The 14,739-nt window shown below is 41.5% G+C and overlaps 1 protein-coding gene across 1 annotated transcript in view; it reads left to right on the top strand.

The window, feature by feature from the left end:
- Nucleotides 1–14,739, top strand: part of LOC311112601 (adhesion G protein-coupled receptor L3-like) — a gene marked incomplete at its 5' end in the record, with an annotated part of 228,768 nt that overhangs the window by 19,141 nt on the left and 194,888 nt on the right. The window contains one exon of the mRNA XM_084155747.1: nt 8,060–8,273. Coding sequence (XP_084011873.1) covers nt 8,060–8,273 — 214 coding nt within the window. The remainder of the gene's footprint in view (nt 1–8,059; nt 8,274–14,739) is intronic.

The following is a 14,739-nucleotide window of genomic DNA, read 5'->3' as shown; positions in this document are numbered from 1 at the left end:
CCAAAAGCCAACAATTGGTGTGATTTGAAGGGCCTGTCAATCTAGGATCCACTGAAGAACACCTGGAGCTGGATAGCTATCCATGTTTCATTTGATGTGCAGTCTTCGATGACAGGCATTTCATGTGTTTTATTTCAGACACATCAAGGGTTCTATGGAATCAGAACCCATAATTGGGAGTTTTCTGAAAATAAAAAATCGAAAACAATAACTTTTTTCTGCATTGCAAAGTCTGTTTCATTAAATGTCTACATGTTGGAGTCAAATTATTTAATTGACTACATTCATTCAAAAGCACATCTTACACGATGTTGTCTTGCCTTATAATAGTCTCCTTATCGTTTTTGATTGAGTGGGGCCCTTAGATTTGGATTGCCTGGGGATATAACTGTATTGACTCATTATGCTAGTTTCTCACTTAAAAATGAACAATTCTTTGTTCTTTATGGAAAAATGGTTACCTTTCAGAGCAACTTTTAAAGTAGGTCTACCCTCCATTTCCTCAAACCGTCTCGGGTTGACACAGGTGACATGATCTCATTCACCATAAAGCACAAGTGGGCGTGGCTGCATCCCTCTGCTCAAATCGAATAACGACATTATGATTCATGCGCTAATTAATCACCTGTTTTGTGGGCCGAGCAGATTCAGCTACGTGGGGAAGAGAGACAGACGTTTGTGTTGAATCAGCCCTTCCTCCATCTCTCTATCCCTCATTAATTCAATTCAATCAGAGCTCATTTTTGAATTGTCGGCCCTCTGTTTTGGTTTGTGTAGTTTGCAGCCGGAAACGAGCTGCCTCCCAGGACGAAATACTGTATCCCTTCATAATATTAGCTCAACATTTCATACTGAGGTTTTTATTTGGCGTATTTCCCAATACAGGCTTAATTTGAGATGGCATATTTATCTAAAATCATTATCGACTGTGTTCGAGCTGGTGCTGTCGGAAACTGGTTGACAGTGGAAAAGTTTAATAATTGCACAAGTCAGTATAGGGACCCTTTGAATCGTACCAGACTTGTGTTTATCTCCATTATGACAGCAATTTATACAAACAAGCTCTCTAATCTTAATGTCTGCAGTCGTTGGCCCCCCTTCAATCGGACAATTTTTCAGTTTCTTGGGAGATTAACTGAAATGCGTACCCCGAGGGCCTGTTTTGGTATTAATTATGACTTTTAAATGTCATTGCTAGTTAACTCTGTCTGACCTGAAGTGCCCGGTGTCTCGGAAGGAGGGAGGGTCTGGGCTGTTTTTCAATGACCCCAGGGGCTCAATGCCGCTCTACATGCAAGCCCTCTTGACGACATGCAATTTACCCCCATTACTTAAGGAAATCGGCATTCAAGACCCGCAATCAAACTCATCTTTTTGGTTTTGAGTGATTAGAAAGCTTGGGAAAGAGCGACATTTTCCCCTCAACCATTATTTCCAATGACCTTTAGAATTCCCTTTTTGGTGAGTAATTGCATTGTTTTAAATATTAATTTGTGAACGATGTCGTGTCTGTACAAATGACTCGCACTTCTCTGTAGATTCACTGTGTGAATTAACACTTTTAGACTAGTTGAAAAAAAGTTGAAGTAAAGATATCTTTCTTGACTTCAGCCTAAAAGGTGATTTGACTTTAAGGTTTTATCAAGCGAGTTCTCCCACAATTCTGTGTATTCAGCAGAGCGCTCGTCAAGAGACTTATCCTGGGAAATTCTCAGGAGCAGGAATAAAACTACAGCAGAATATTCCTCAAGGATTACAGAAAATGGAACAGAATAGAACTGAGAGTTTATATATCAAGGACTTTCAATGAGACTCAATTTTGCTTTTTAGCAGTAGGTGGATGTCTGGCCTTAGATAGCGATACAGGCACACAGGCAGGATGCTGGTGTTGATAGACAGGGAATGTGAGCCCTATCCATCGCTACCTCCAAGGTACAAATGTAATTACAATAGAATTGTTGACTACTCCGGTAACTCAAGCCTATTTTGGGCTTTTGCTTACACTAGTCGATTAGAGAATCTGGCACCTGAATTGCTTTTGATTAATTTGTTTCCTTCTTGTTTTAATATTTAGGAGGAAGATATCGCTTGTCTTCAGGTTGTAGTGAGAGTCCCATTTTAAGATCCTCAAGGGATGTTGATGTCATGCTAAAAGCCCAATCAGTTGTCAATGGGGGGGAGCTCTGATTAAGCTCTGATTGGGAGCCTATCACAATAATTTAAAACAAAGATGCCTATTTGACAATTGACGCATGTCATTCATTACAATTTTTGGTGCTTTGTAAGAGATGTCTCTTTCCATTTCTCAAATGGTGGGTGTAGTGCACTATATGGATGTGGGAATTATTTGAGTCGATGAACACGTGTAGGTAGCCAGGTTTACAGGAGCCTTTTGACGTGATTGTTTGACAATCAGATGAAAACATCAAAATGAATAGGTATTCTATATGTAATTCTATTATTATAATTTTTTTTAAATGTAGGAGGTCCCATACTGGGAAGAAATTAAATCTACAGTTGAAGTCGGAAGTTTACATACACTTAGGTTGGAGTCGTTAAAACTCGGTTTTCAACGACTCCACAAATCTCTTGTTAACAAACTATTGTTTTGGCAAGTCGGTTAGGACATCTACTTTGTGCATGACACAAGTCATTTTTCCAACAATTGTTTACAGACAGATTATTTCACTTAAAATTCACTGTATCACAATTCCAGTGGGTCAGAAGTTTACATACACTAAGTTGACTGTGCCTTGAAACAGCTTGGAAAATTCCAGGAAATGATGTCATGGCTTTAGAAGCTTCTGATTGACATCATTTGAGTCAACTGGAGGTGTACCTGTGGATATACAGTATTTCAAGGCCTACCTTCAAACTCAGTGCCTCTTTGCTTGACATCATGGGAAAATCAAAAGAAATCAGCCAAGACCTTAGGAAAAAAATTGTAGACCTCCACAAGTCTGGTTTATCCTTGGTAGCAATTTCCAAATGCCTGAAGGTACCACGTTCATCTGTACAAACAATAGTGCGCAAGTATATACACCTTGGGACCATGCAGCCGTCATACTGCTCAGGAAGGAGACCTGTTCTGTCTCCTAGAGATGAACATACTTTGGTGCGAAAAGTGCAAATCAATCCCAGAACAACAGCAAAGGACCTTGTGAAGATGCTGGAGGAAACAGGTACAAAAGTATCTATATCCACAGTAAAATGAGTCCGATATCGACATAACCTGAAAGGCCACTCAGCAAGGAAGAAGCCACTGCTCCAAAGCCGCCATTAAAAAGCCAGACTACGGTTTGCAACTGCACATTGGGACAAAGATTGTACGTTTTGGAGAAATGTCCTCTGGTCTGATGAAACAAAAATAGAACTGTTTGGCCATAATGACCATCGTTATGTTTGGAGGAAAAGTGGGGTAGCTTGCAAGCCAAAGAACACCTCCCAACCGAGAAGCACGGGGGTGGCAGTATCATGCTGTGGGGGTGTTTTGCTGCAGGAGGGACTGGTGCACTTCACAAAATAGATGTAAGGAAAGCTTGGTCGCAAATGGGTCTTCCAAATGGACAATGACCCCAAGCATACTTCCAAAGTTGTGGCAAAATGGCTTAAGGACAACAATGTCAAGGTATTGGAGTGGCCATCACAAAGCCCTGACCTCAATCCTATAGAAATTTTGTGGGCAGAACTGAAAAGCGTGTGCGAGCAAGGAGGCCTACAAACCTGACTCAGTTACACCAGCTCTGTCAGGAGGAATGGGCCAAAATTCACCCAACTTATTGTGGGAAGCTTGTGGAAGGCTACCCGAAACGTTTGACCCAAGTTAAACAATTTAAAGGCAATGCTACCAAATACTAATTGAGTGAATGAAAACTTTTGACCCACTGGGAATGTGATGAAATAAATAAAAGCTGAAATAAATCATTCCTTCTACTATTATTCTGACATTTCACATTCTTAAAATAAAGTGGTGATCCTAACTGACCTAAAACAGGGAATTTTTTGTAGGATTAAATGTCTGGAATTGTGAAAAACTGAGTTTAAATGCATTTGGTTAAGGTGTATGTAAACTTCCGACTTCAACTGTACTTTCACCCCTGTTCAACAGAGTGCAAAAATACATATCCCAACTTCTTATTCAGACCTATTTAAACCGAATAATTCAATCAAAAATAATCAGAGAAGACTTTCTAGTGTGTGCTGGTGCCTTTGTATCCTTTCATGTTGACTTAGCATAGCATAGTTTGCATAGCATAGATAGCATAGGTTATAGTTAGCTATGCTAGTTTCTACTCCCATCTTTGAGTATAACATGAGAACCCTAATACAGTAAAAAAAATTCAATGTTGGTCTAACATACCTTTGATGTAATATGTCTGTTGCCAATTTAATCTGGCTTTTGAAGCTGCATACAGTGCATTTGGAAGTATTCAGACCCCTTGACTTGTTTCAAATTTTATGTTACAACCTTATTCTAAAATTGAATAAATCGTTTTTTTTCCCTCATCAATATACACATAATACCCCATAATGACAAAGAAAAAACAGGTTTTTAGAATTTTTTACAAATGTATTAAAGATTTAAAACTGAAATATCACACTTACATAAGTATTCAGACCCTTTACTCAGTACTTTGCTGAAGCACCTTTGGCAGCGATTATAGCCTCGAGTCTTCTTGGGTATGACGCCACAAGCTTGGCACACCTGTATTTGGGGAGTTTCACCCATTCTTCTCTGCAGATCCTCTCAAGCTCTTTGAGGTTGGATTGGGAGTGTCGCAGCACAGCTATTTTCAGGTCTCTCCAGAGATGTTCGATCGGGTTCAAGTCCGAGCTCTGGCTGGGCCACTCAAGGACATTGAGACTTGTCCCAATGCCACTCCTGCGTTGTCTTGGCTGTGTGCTTAGGGTCATTGTCCTGTTGGAAGGTGAACTTTCGCCCCAGTCTGAGGTCCTGAGCGCTCTGGAGCAGGTTTTCATCAAGGATCCCTCTGTACTTTGCTCCATTCATCTTTCCCTCGATCCTGACTAGTCTCCCAGTCCCTGCCGCTGAAAAACATCCCCACAGCATGATGCTGCCACCACCATGCGATGTGACGCTTGGCATTCAGGCCAAAGAGTTTCATCTTGGTTTCATCAGACCAGAGAATCTTGTTTCTCATGAATAACTGTGATTTCAAACAACCTAGGACGGAACACTGTGTTGCTTAAAATGGCACAAAGATTAATTAGCTCCTCTTGCCTTATAGACTATTTGCCACACTTTGCCCACTGCCCAGTGAATTGAAATAGATCAATAATACTCGGAGAGCAAACTCATGTTTAGGCGGTCTATTCAGCAAAGCACAGTAACATAGAACTCTAATCTGCTTATAAATTGATGTGGCCTCGCGTTTGAGAATGATCTACACAATAGCAAGAGAGTAATATGAAACAGAATGTGGAATAAATAAGATAAAAATGAAATAATTGATTGATTTCAGGGATCAGTTTGGTATTTTGCAATTCGCAGTGCAACGTTTCTATGGTAACCATCATGCGATGGGCTGTGCATGTGCCTTTGGATAAAAACACTGTAAAAACACTGTGCCATCTGGATTTTGGGCCACATTTGCTGTATTTATTGTTTTACTATATGGATGGCATTATCCTCTCCATATAAATGGGAGTTATTGCATTGTGGCACTTGCTTCAAGCATTCTATACTAAACAAAAATGTAAATGCAACATGCAATAATTTCAAAGAATTTACTGAGTTACAGTTCATATGAGGAAATCAGTCAATTGAAATAAATTCTTTAGGCCCTAATCTATGGATTTCACATGATTGGGAATACAGATATGCATCTATTGGTCACCGATACCTTAAAAGAAATGGGCTTCACAATGGGCCTCAGGATCTCGTCACAGTATTTCTGTGCATTCAAATTGCCATCGATAAAATGTAATTGCTTATGTCTGCCCATACCATAACCCCACGCCACCATGGGCACTCTGTTCACAATGTTGGCATCAGCAAACTGCTCGCCCACACAATGCCATATGCGTGGTCTGCGGTTGTGAGGCCGGTTTGACGTACTGCTAAATTCTCTAAAACGACGTTGGTTATGGAAGAGAAATGAACATTCCCTTCTCTGGCAACAGCTCTGGTGGACATTCCTGCATGCCAATTGCATGCTCCCTCAACTTGAGACATCTGTGCCATTTGTGTTGTGTGACAAAACTGCACATTTTAGAGTGGCCTTTTATTGTCCCCAGCACAAGGTGCACCTGTGTAATGATCATGCTGTTTAATCAGCTTCTTGATATGCCACACCTGTCAGGTGGATGGATTATCTTGGCAAAGGAGAAATGCTCACTAACAGTGATGTAAACAAATTTGTGCACAACATTTTAGAGAAATAAGCTTTTTGTGCGTATGGAACATTTCTGTGATCTTTTATTTTAGCTCATGAAACATGAGACCAACACTTTACATGTTGCGTTTATATTTTTGTTCAGTGTAGATTGAATTAGGCGCATGATATTGAAATTGAACAAGCTTATTAAAAGTAATTGGTTTTTCAACGATTTTTCTTACAGTAGATTAATGCAACAACTTTCATGTATCTGGTTCAATATTGTTGTATACTACCTCTTCATAGATTTTCAACACATTCCATTGTATTTTTATCACTGCCAAATCAAATGTTTGTCCTTTCTCTTCCATGGTGCCCGCTTGTCAATCAGCCATCAATTATTTTGTTGTTCTTCTCTCCCTCGATTAAAAGTAGAAATGTAAGAAGATCACTTGTTTCAGAGAGAGAGAGAACCTTCCAGTAAGTGGGAGATAATTGATATCTTTCATTCCTTAAACTGGGGGAAATTATTCTAATGTCTGATTTCTGTTACGACAACTGGCTTCTAGCAACTAAGGCACCACCACTGATACAGACAGCATTCCAAATGGCACCCTATTCCCTACATAGTTCACTACTTTTGACGAGACCGCTATAGGCCCTTGACAATAGTAGTGCACTATGTTGGAAATAGAGTGCCGTTTTGGGGGGGGGGATGTTTGAAAGTGGTGCCATGAAAACCTTTAGGTTTAATGGCTCGGATTGTAGTGGAATTTACTGGAAGTTCTGTGGGGGAGAGAACTTCACAAGGGCATTCAGTCACACAGGCAAAACACACTCAGGTAAATGGCTCTCACACTTCCTGTCTGTCTATCCCCCTTCCAGCCCATGATAAATGCTTGCAGTGCAGTACACATTGTCCAGTGTTGGCGCTGCAACACAGACACTTCTGTAAAGGTTTGTTTATGAAAATCCATAACTGTCACAGTCCCCTGTGACCTCTCAGTCCAACGTTTACATTTCCCAATCATTTTTTAAATTCCCACTGTAAACACCAAACCCCTGGAGTTTCCTCTGTTCCTCTGGCAAGAGGCAAAGCAGAAACGTCTGGACAGACCGCAGGCTCTGGTCTCCTGGTCTCCTGCCATTTGGCTGCGTGTGGTAAACAATGACAATAGAGCGCTAGCAGTTAGCCCCTCTTTGACCCAATCGTCACCTTTCCCTGTTAAGTGGGCGTGGCCACCTCTCTCAGCTCTAATTGAATAACGACATCATGATTAATGTGTTAATTGATCTCCTGCTCTTAGTCTCTCTTACTCTCTCTCTCTCTCTCTGCCTTTAATTTCTCGTTATGAGTCTTACTGGTTGGATTGTCATCATGAACACAACTAACATGCTCCCCACCTAGTCCTTCTCTTTGACCTCTTGATCTTTGAGCTTTCACCATATCTCTCCCTCTCTCACACAACCTACAGCCATGTTATTGTGCCTCCCACCCCCAACAACGGCCCTGTCAGCCCCACTCCCTGCCTCCCAATGTCTGACCTTGGACCTTTGCTCTATCCTCACCTTCTCTCCATATTTCGCTCTGTTTCTCTTGCTCTAATGGTTAAGACATTAGGTTGGCAAGTGGGAGACCCAGGTTTGATTCCCACGTAGTAAATATACCTACTGTTACGCAGGGTTTGCTGACGTTATTTTCTCTCTCTATGTACCCACAGCCTTCAGTCGAGCTCCCATCCCCATGGCGGTCGTGAGGAGGGAGCTGTCATGTGAGAGCTACCCCATCGAGCTGCGCTGCCCGGGCACTGACGTCATCATGATTGAGAGTGCCAACTACGGACGCACCGACGACAAGATCTGTGACGCCGACCCGGCGCAGATGGAGAATACACGCTGCTACCTGCCCGATGCCTACAAGATCATGTCCCAGAGGTAAGAATCTAGACCTCTATATACAGTGAGCTCCAAAAGTATTGGGACAGTGACATCTTTTTTGTTGTTTTGGCTATATACTCCAGCACTTTGGATTTGAAATGATAGAATGAGGTTACATTTGAGGGTATTTCCATCCATATCGGGTAAACCGTTCAGAAATTACAGCTCTTTTGTACATGGTCTCCCCATTTTAAAAGTATTGGGACAAATTCAATTGTGCATTAAAGTAGTAAAAAGTTAAATATTTGGTCACCTATTCATAGCACGCAATGACTACATCAAGCTTGTGACTAAAATTTGTTAGATGCATTTGCTGTTTGTTTTGGATGTGTTTCAGATTATTTTGTGCCCAATAGAATAATGTATTGTCATTTTGGAGTCACTTTTATTGTAAAAAATTATAGAATATGTTTCTAAACACTTCTACGTTAATGTGGATGCTATCATAATTACGGATAATCCTGAATGAATTGTGAATAATGATGAGTGAGAAAGTTACAGACGCACAAATATCATACCCCCAAGACATGCTAACCTCTCCCTTTACAATAACAAGGGAGGTTGTCTCATTGACACCCGCCCCAAGTACTGCCGTTGCAATTTTGGATACCATTTATTGAGCCTTTTATCTGGGGTTGGTAGAGCAGAGTGGGGGGGATTTCATGAATTAACTTTGTCCATTCAGGGGAACATGTCCTCATTAAAATTAATAGACAATTCTCCAATGTTGATAATTTGTGTTTCATTTTATTTTCTGAATTGGGTTTAGTTGGAGATGGAATTGACCCTTCGCTAAGCCCCGCCCCAGAATGTTTGGCAACCAATTGCAGCGATCCAATGGATAGCAATTGCCGTCTAGTCCAACACCTCGGACAAGCTCACATTTAAATCGCATGAAAGCCAGTGAGGGCTATGGCAAAAACAGAGTGTTTTCTTCATAAAATAAATGTTTAAAAAGCTAAGTAATTGAACAGTGCAACAGGAGTACTTGCTAATGTGATTACTGAAATGCAGAGCCTGTTGATGGAGTATTTTTCGAATCCAAATATGGGAGCAAATGTTTGAAGAAATCCAAAACGAAACACTTTTTTGGATTGCTGTCCAGCGGTGAAACGATCCTTGTTTTGAGTGGAATAGGTCAAGAATTATGTAATGTTCTCCGATTTAATGCTATAAATCCCTGTCTTGGCTGTAAATTCATACCACAAATACATTTTACCTGTGATTGAAATCAAAGTTTATTTGAAATGATTTGAATACATTCTCTTATTTGTCGACATAAATATTATCTCGGTGAGCTCCCCTGCCAGGCCTAAGCGCTTTGTGCGGAGTTATGGCTACATTATGGGGATACCAGGAAATGGAGGCCGATTTGTCAGTGCAGACAAAGAGTATACAGCACTTTGACAGTGATTTAAGAGATTGTACACACAATTCGATGATTTACATTAAGCGAATGTACACAGATCACACAGGCTTTGAGCATACATGCAACCAATGTGCTCTATTTAAGAAAAGTAAGCACATTCATCATAATTTTTTGGATTGTGGTATGAGGATCATAATACACAGATCTTATAGCCCTGTGTTGAGTAACTAAGTACTAGGAATGAGAGATGGTAGACCAAGGTTGTCTGTAAAACCATTTTCCATAGATACACAGCCTGATTTCGTTCAAGCCCCTTTTAAAAGCTGCAGAAATGTACCGGGATTTGTAGCGCTTGTCATGCTCACGTCGTCGTGAATAGGTTACGGCACTCCACTGAGATAAGGTTTATCTAAATTGCTATTCAGTGTTGACACGTCCTCGATTTCCAAACCCAGTGTTCCATGTGCTGCTTTGAGAATACTAATGACGTTCTGCACATTACCTAACTGCCTCTCCCTCCACTTTGAGTGTATGGCACGACAAAGATGAGATATGCACTGGTGTGAGGAGTAGGGATAAAAAGGTTGGTCTAAACACCACTGTCAGATAATTGATCCACCCCATAGCATCTCCCTTGTTCTCCCTCCTGCACCGCCCACTCAGAACAGTAATCCCTGGCGGAATGAATCGAACTGGAGATGAGGAAGAAACAGAACAACAACAAAAAAGACAACCAGAAAAAAAGAACAGCGGCAGGGAAGTGCACCTCTCTTTAGCATCACAGAGCTAGCGGGGGGCGACTCACAAAAGCTAAACGGCAAGGGAAACCTGATTCAGAGCGAGCTCTTATTGTATTTGGGGCAAATTTGGCAAGGGGATAAAGGTTGTGGGTGGTAAGGGGGGCTCAGGGAGCAAGGGTAGAGTCCTGAGATATTTGTAACACTAGCAACACGGCTAACACATTAGCATGTGAAGAGGCCTGTGCGAGGGGTTAGCATGCAGGAAAGCACGATGGACGTGCGGCGCTCCCGGCTGCAACCAAGCTGCCACAGCTGTTGCTAGGAACCCAGAAACAAGAAACAAGAACTCTGAAAAAAGTAATTTCGAAGGTGAGGGATAATGCAGAGGTTGACATGAGATGAAAAGCAGCCCGAAAAGTGCTCGCTCTGTATTTGTTTATTGGATTCGTCTGATTTCGCTGAAAGGATAATGTGACAAAAATACATGCGGAAGAGGAATGGACCGCTCATCACACCGATGCAGACTTTGACATACTTCTAAGCAATTCACAGTCATTTTTCTTTGCTGCGCTTTTTTCCAGATCACAATTGACTGGTTTTGGTCAGATTATCTAAGTATTACATAACAAAATTCATTTGCATAGTGTTTAGACTAGGTATAGATGTTAATACAAATAGAAAATAGCAGCCAAACGCTCACTAATATTTTTTTTCCAGGGATTGTTTTCATATCTTTCTTTAGATCTATCCATGAAAAGGATATTGGTTTCCTTCATGTTGTTGGCTACTGGCTGCGTACACAATGTCCTCCAAACAGAATGGGCATTGGCACTGGCATGCAGACCAGCGACAGAGGCACACTTCCCTGGTATTTGATATCCTACCCTGCTGTGCCTGTTCCTCCACCTCCTCCCTCCCGCTTAATGGAATGTTCCTCCTTTGGGATTTCTTTCATTTTTTTCCAGCCCATGAGCCACCTGTCTTCCCTGCTGGCACTGGCTAAGTCATTTTGACTGGCATGGTCTGAGTATCATTCACATCCAGTTAATAGGATGAACCAGGTTGCAAGCTCAGACTCTAAGCCACAGGCTAGCATCCATCACCAGAAAAATACCCATCCATGTCACCAAGCCCGCTATCCGTCAATACACATTTAGCCAGCTCAACGTCCTTTCCTCCCTCCTCCCTTCGGAAGAATGGAATGAAACGCCCCCCACACACCCATGGCAAGAAGGGTTGCTTACTAAAAATCCCATCGGCATACAGTCTCTTCTAGCAAGGTGTTTGGTTCAATTACAGTCTTTTAAGCGAGGTGTAATAGCTTATGCCTGAGTGATAGTATGCCGCCGCGCCGGTGAGTGCTGTAATGCATCTCAAAATGAAAGTTGTCTCCCAACCATGCCCCCGACAGGATGAATGGCTCTGAGTCATTACTGATGCTCCCGCATGCGGTGGCCATTACGTGTCTGGAAAATCACAGCCACTCAAAGATGTGTCACCTGTGTGTGGGGCTGGGTTGCGACTGGAAGGTGGCTAATGATATTGTAATTCAACCAATGCAACCGGGACTAATTCGATGTAATTGGTGGCAATTACCACATTTTAGTCCACCTACTCTTCCCAATGAAAGTTCGCTGTCAACTAGGCCTGTATATCGAGTGTTTTTAGTTTTTTTATCTACATGGGGTTTATTGTTTTGGGGCCTCTTGGAATCTCTCCTCAATAAGCTCTGCAGTGAAGCTAGATTATTCATCAGAAGTGCTTCCACCCGCTCTCTACAACAGCATGGTGCTATCATATCAATCGGGCTCTATCTCGAAAATGTGCAGGCGATGCGCCATACTTCAAAAACAAACGCCGACGATATCGTACAACCGCCTCTGCCGTTTTCTCATCAGCGACCCAGCGCCTCTCCTCTTTTGTGTTCTCCCTTTCTTTCCCTGAGGCGTTGTGGCCTTCACGGCCAGTAATTACCGGCGATATCAAAGTCGTATATCACCCAGCATCTCTGCAGACCTCGCCGGGTACCTTAAGGGAACGCCTGATAGGCTGATAGCATTGTGTCACGCCCATGTATGATCCTCCTTGGAGGAGAGGAGGGTCATAAAGGAGACTCCTCACCTCTTCCCCCCATTTCTATCCCTTTTTCTCTGAACTTTTCATCTCCCCCATCGCTCTCCCTCTCACTCATAGTCTGAAAGGCTTTTTGGTCTTGATTGGATATCTACTGCTGATTCTGTCTCTACACAGGAAAGGTTCTCGCCTCATCAGCCAAGTGCTGTTTCGTGTCTGCCCCCTGATTGAGACAAACACTCTGAAAATGTGAAAGAAATACGTGTAGAAACCTGTAATAATAAGGAACATGTGTTTTTGTGCTAGATGCTTTTTTATGTTTTGATTTTACACTAGTTCCCAGTAATTCAGATGGATATTTACTAGCAGGTTGAGTGTCAAGGGTATTGTAAACGTACATTACACTGGCTGGATAGGCAGACTCTCTGTCAACACTGCCAAATATCCAACCAAGTGGATATTCTGTTGTTTTCGGCATTACCGTAATTAGTTTTGGCATTTCTGTTTCTCATGTCACATTTGCTGATGCACATTGTTGTGCATTTCTTCCTTGATCTTTGCATTTTGCATTGTTTCAGCAGATGCTTATGGAGCACATGGCATGTGACTGTATACAATTTACTATTAATACAAGTTAGAGGGGTATTTAGAGTCTTTATTTCTTTACATGAAATGCTGAAATGCTAGTAATATTTTGAGAGAATGTTCACAGCACTAAAGCACAAACCAAATGGGATGTCCTTACACAGAGGGGTAGATCGGCCCTAGTTGGCCCCGACAACGAGCTAGAGATCAGCCGGGCACAAACGACTCTGCAGACCTCTCTCTACCTTATACCCCATTGCTTATTAATCCGCCCGCATACTCCCGCTTCTGTTGCTTGCTCATATCTCTTTCATCTCTCTCATAGAAGTTTGCTAAACATTTATTTTGCTTGTCCTTTTTTTTTTTTTTTTTTTATGCCAATTCAAGTTTGGCCATACGATGACTTGGTGATATGGAATAGACGATCGAGCATAGTGTAACAGGAGTTCGCCGAGCTGAAGCGGGATACTGTCTCATCTAAGATCAATTGGCTGTCTCTGACGGAAAGTCACCTCCTTAAAAAGGCTTTGGGCGTTTTGCCAGCACCCTAACTCATACAGTGCTTTCAGAAAGTATTCATACCTTGTGACGTGTTCCATGTTTTGTTGCGTTACAGCCTGAATTCAAAATGGATTCAATAGATTTTTTTCTCACCCATCTACACACAATACCCCATAATGTCTAAGTGAAAACATGTTTTTGAAATATTGGCAATTGTATTGAAAATGAAATACAGAAATATCTCATTTACATAAGTATTCACACCCCTGAGTCAATACATGTTAGAATCACCTTTGGCAGTGATTACAGTTGTGATTATTTTTGGGTAAGTCTCTAAGAGCTTTGTACACCTGGATTGTACAATATTTGCACATTATTTTGTAAAGAATTATTCAAGCTCTGTCAAGTTGGTTGTTGATCATTGCTAGACAGACATTTTCAAGTCTTGCCATAGATTTTCAAGCATATCTAAATCAAAACTGTAACTAGGCCACCCAGGAGCATTGAATATCGTCTTGGAAATCAACTTCAGTGTATATTTGTCCTTGTTTTATGTTTTTATCCTGCTGAAAGGTGTATTTGTCTCCCAGTGTCTGTTGGAAAGCAGACTGAACCAGGTTTTCCTCTAGGATTTTGCCAGCGCTTAGCTCAATTCCGTTTCTTTTTATTCTAAAAACTCCTTAGTCTTTGCCGATGACAAGCATACACATAACATGATGCAGCCACCACCATGCTTGAAAATATGAAGAGTGGTACTCAGTGATGTGTTGTGTTGGATTTGCCCCAAACATAACTCTTTGTTTTCAGGACTTTAGTGCCTTATTGCAAATACGATGCATGTTTTGGAATATTTTTATTCTGTACAGGCTTCCTTCTTTTCACTCTGTCATGTTATGTTAGTATTGTGGAGTAACTGCAATGTTGTTGATCAAGCCTCAGTTTTCTCCTATCACAGCCATTCAACTCTGTAAAATCACCATTGGCCTCATGGTAAAATCCCTGAGCGGGTACCTCCTTCTCCGGAAACGGAGTTAAGAAGCCTGTATCTTTGTAGTGACTGGGTGTATTGATACACCATCCAAAGTGTAATTAATAACTTCACCATGCTCAAAGAGATATTCAAGGTCTGTTTTTTTTTTTACCCATCTACCAATAGGAGCCATTCTTAGCGAGGCATTGGAAAACCTCCCTAGTC

This window comes from Coregonus lavaretus (genome assembly GCF_964263955.1).
Source record: "Coregonus lavaretus genome assembly, chromosome: 39".
Taxonomy (NCBI): Eukaryota; Metazoa; Chordata; class Actinopteri; order Salmoniformes; family Salmonidae; genus Coregonus; species Coregonus lavaretus.
The sequence above is the reverse complement of the archived record's forward strand: the minus strand, read 5'-3'. Positions and strand labels throughout refer to the sequence as shown.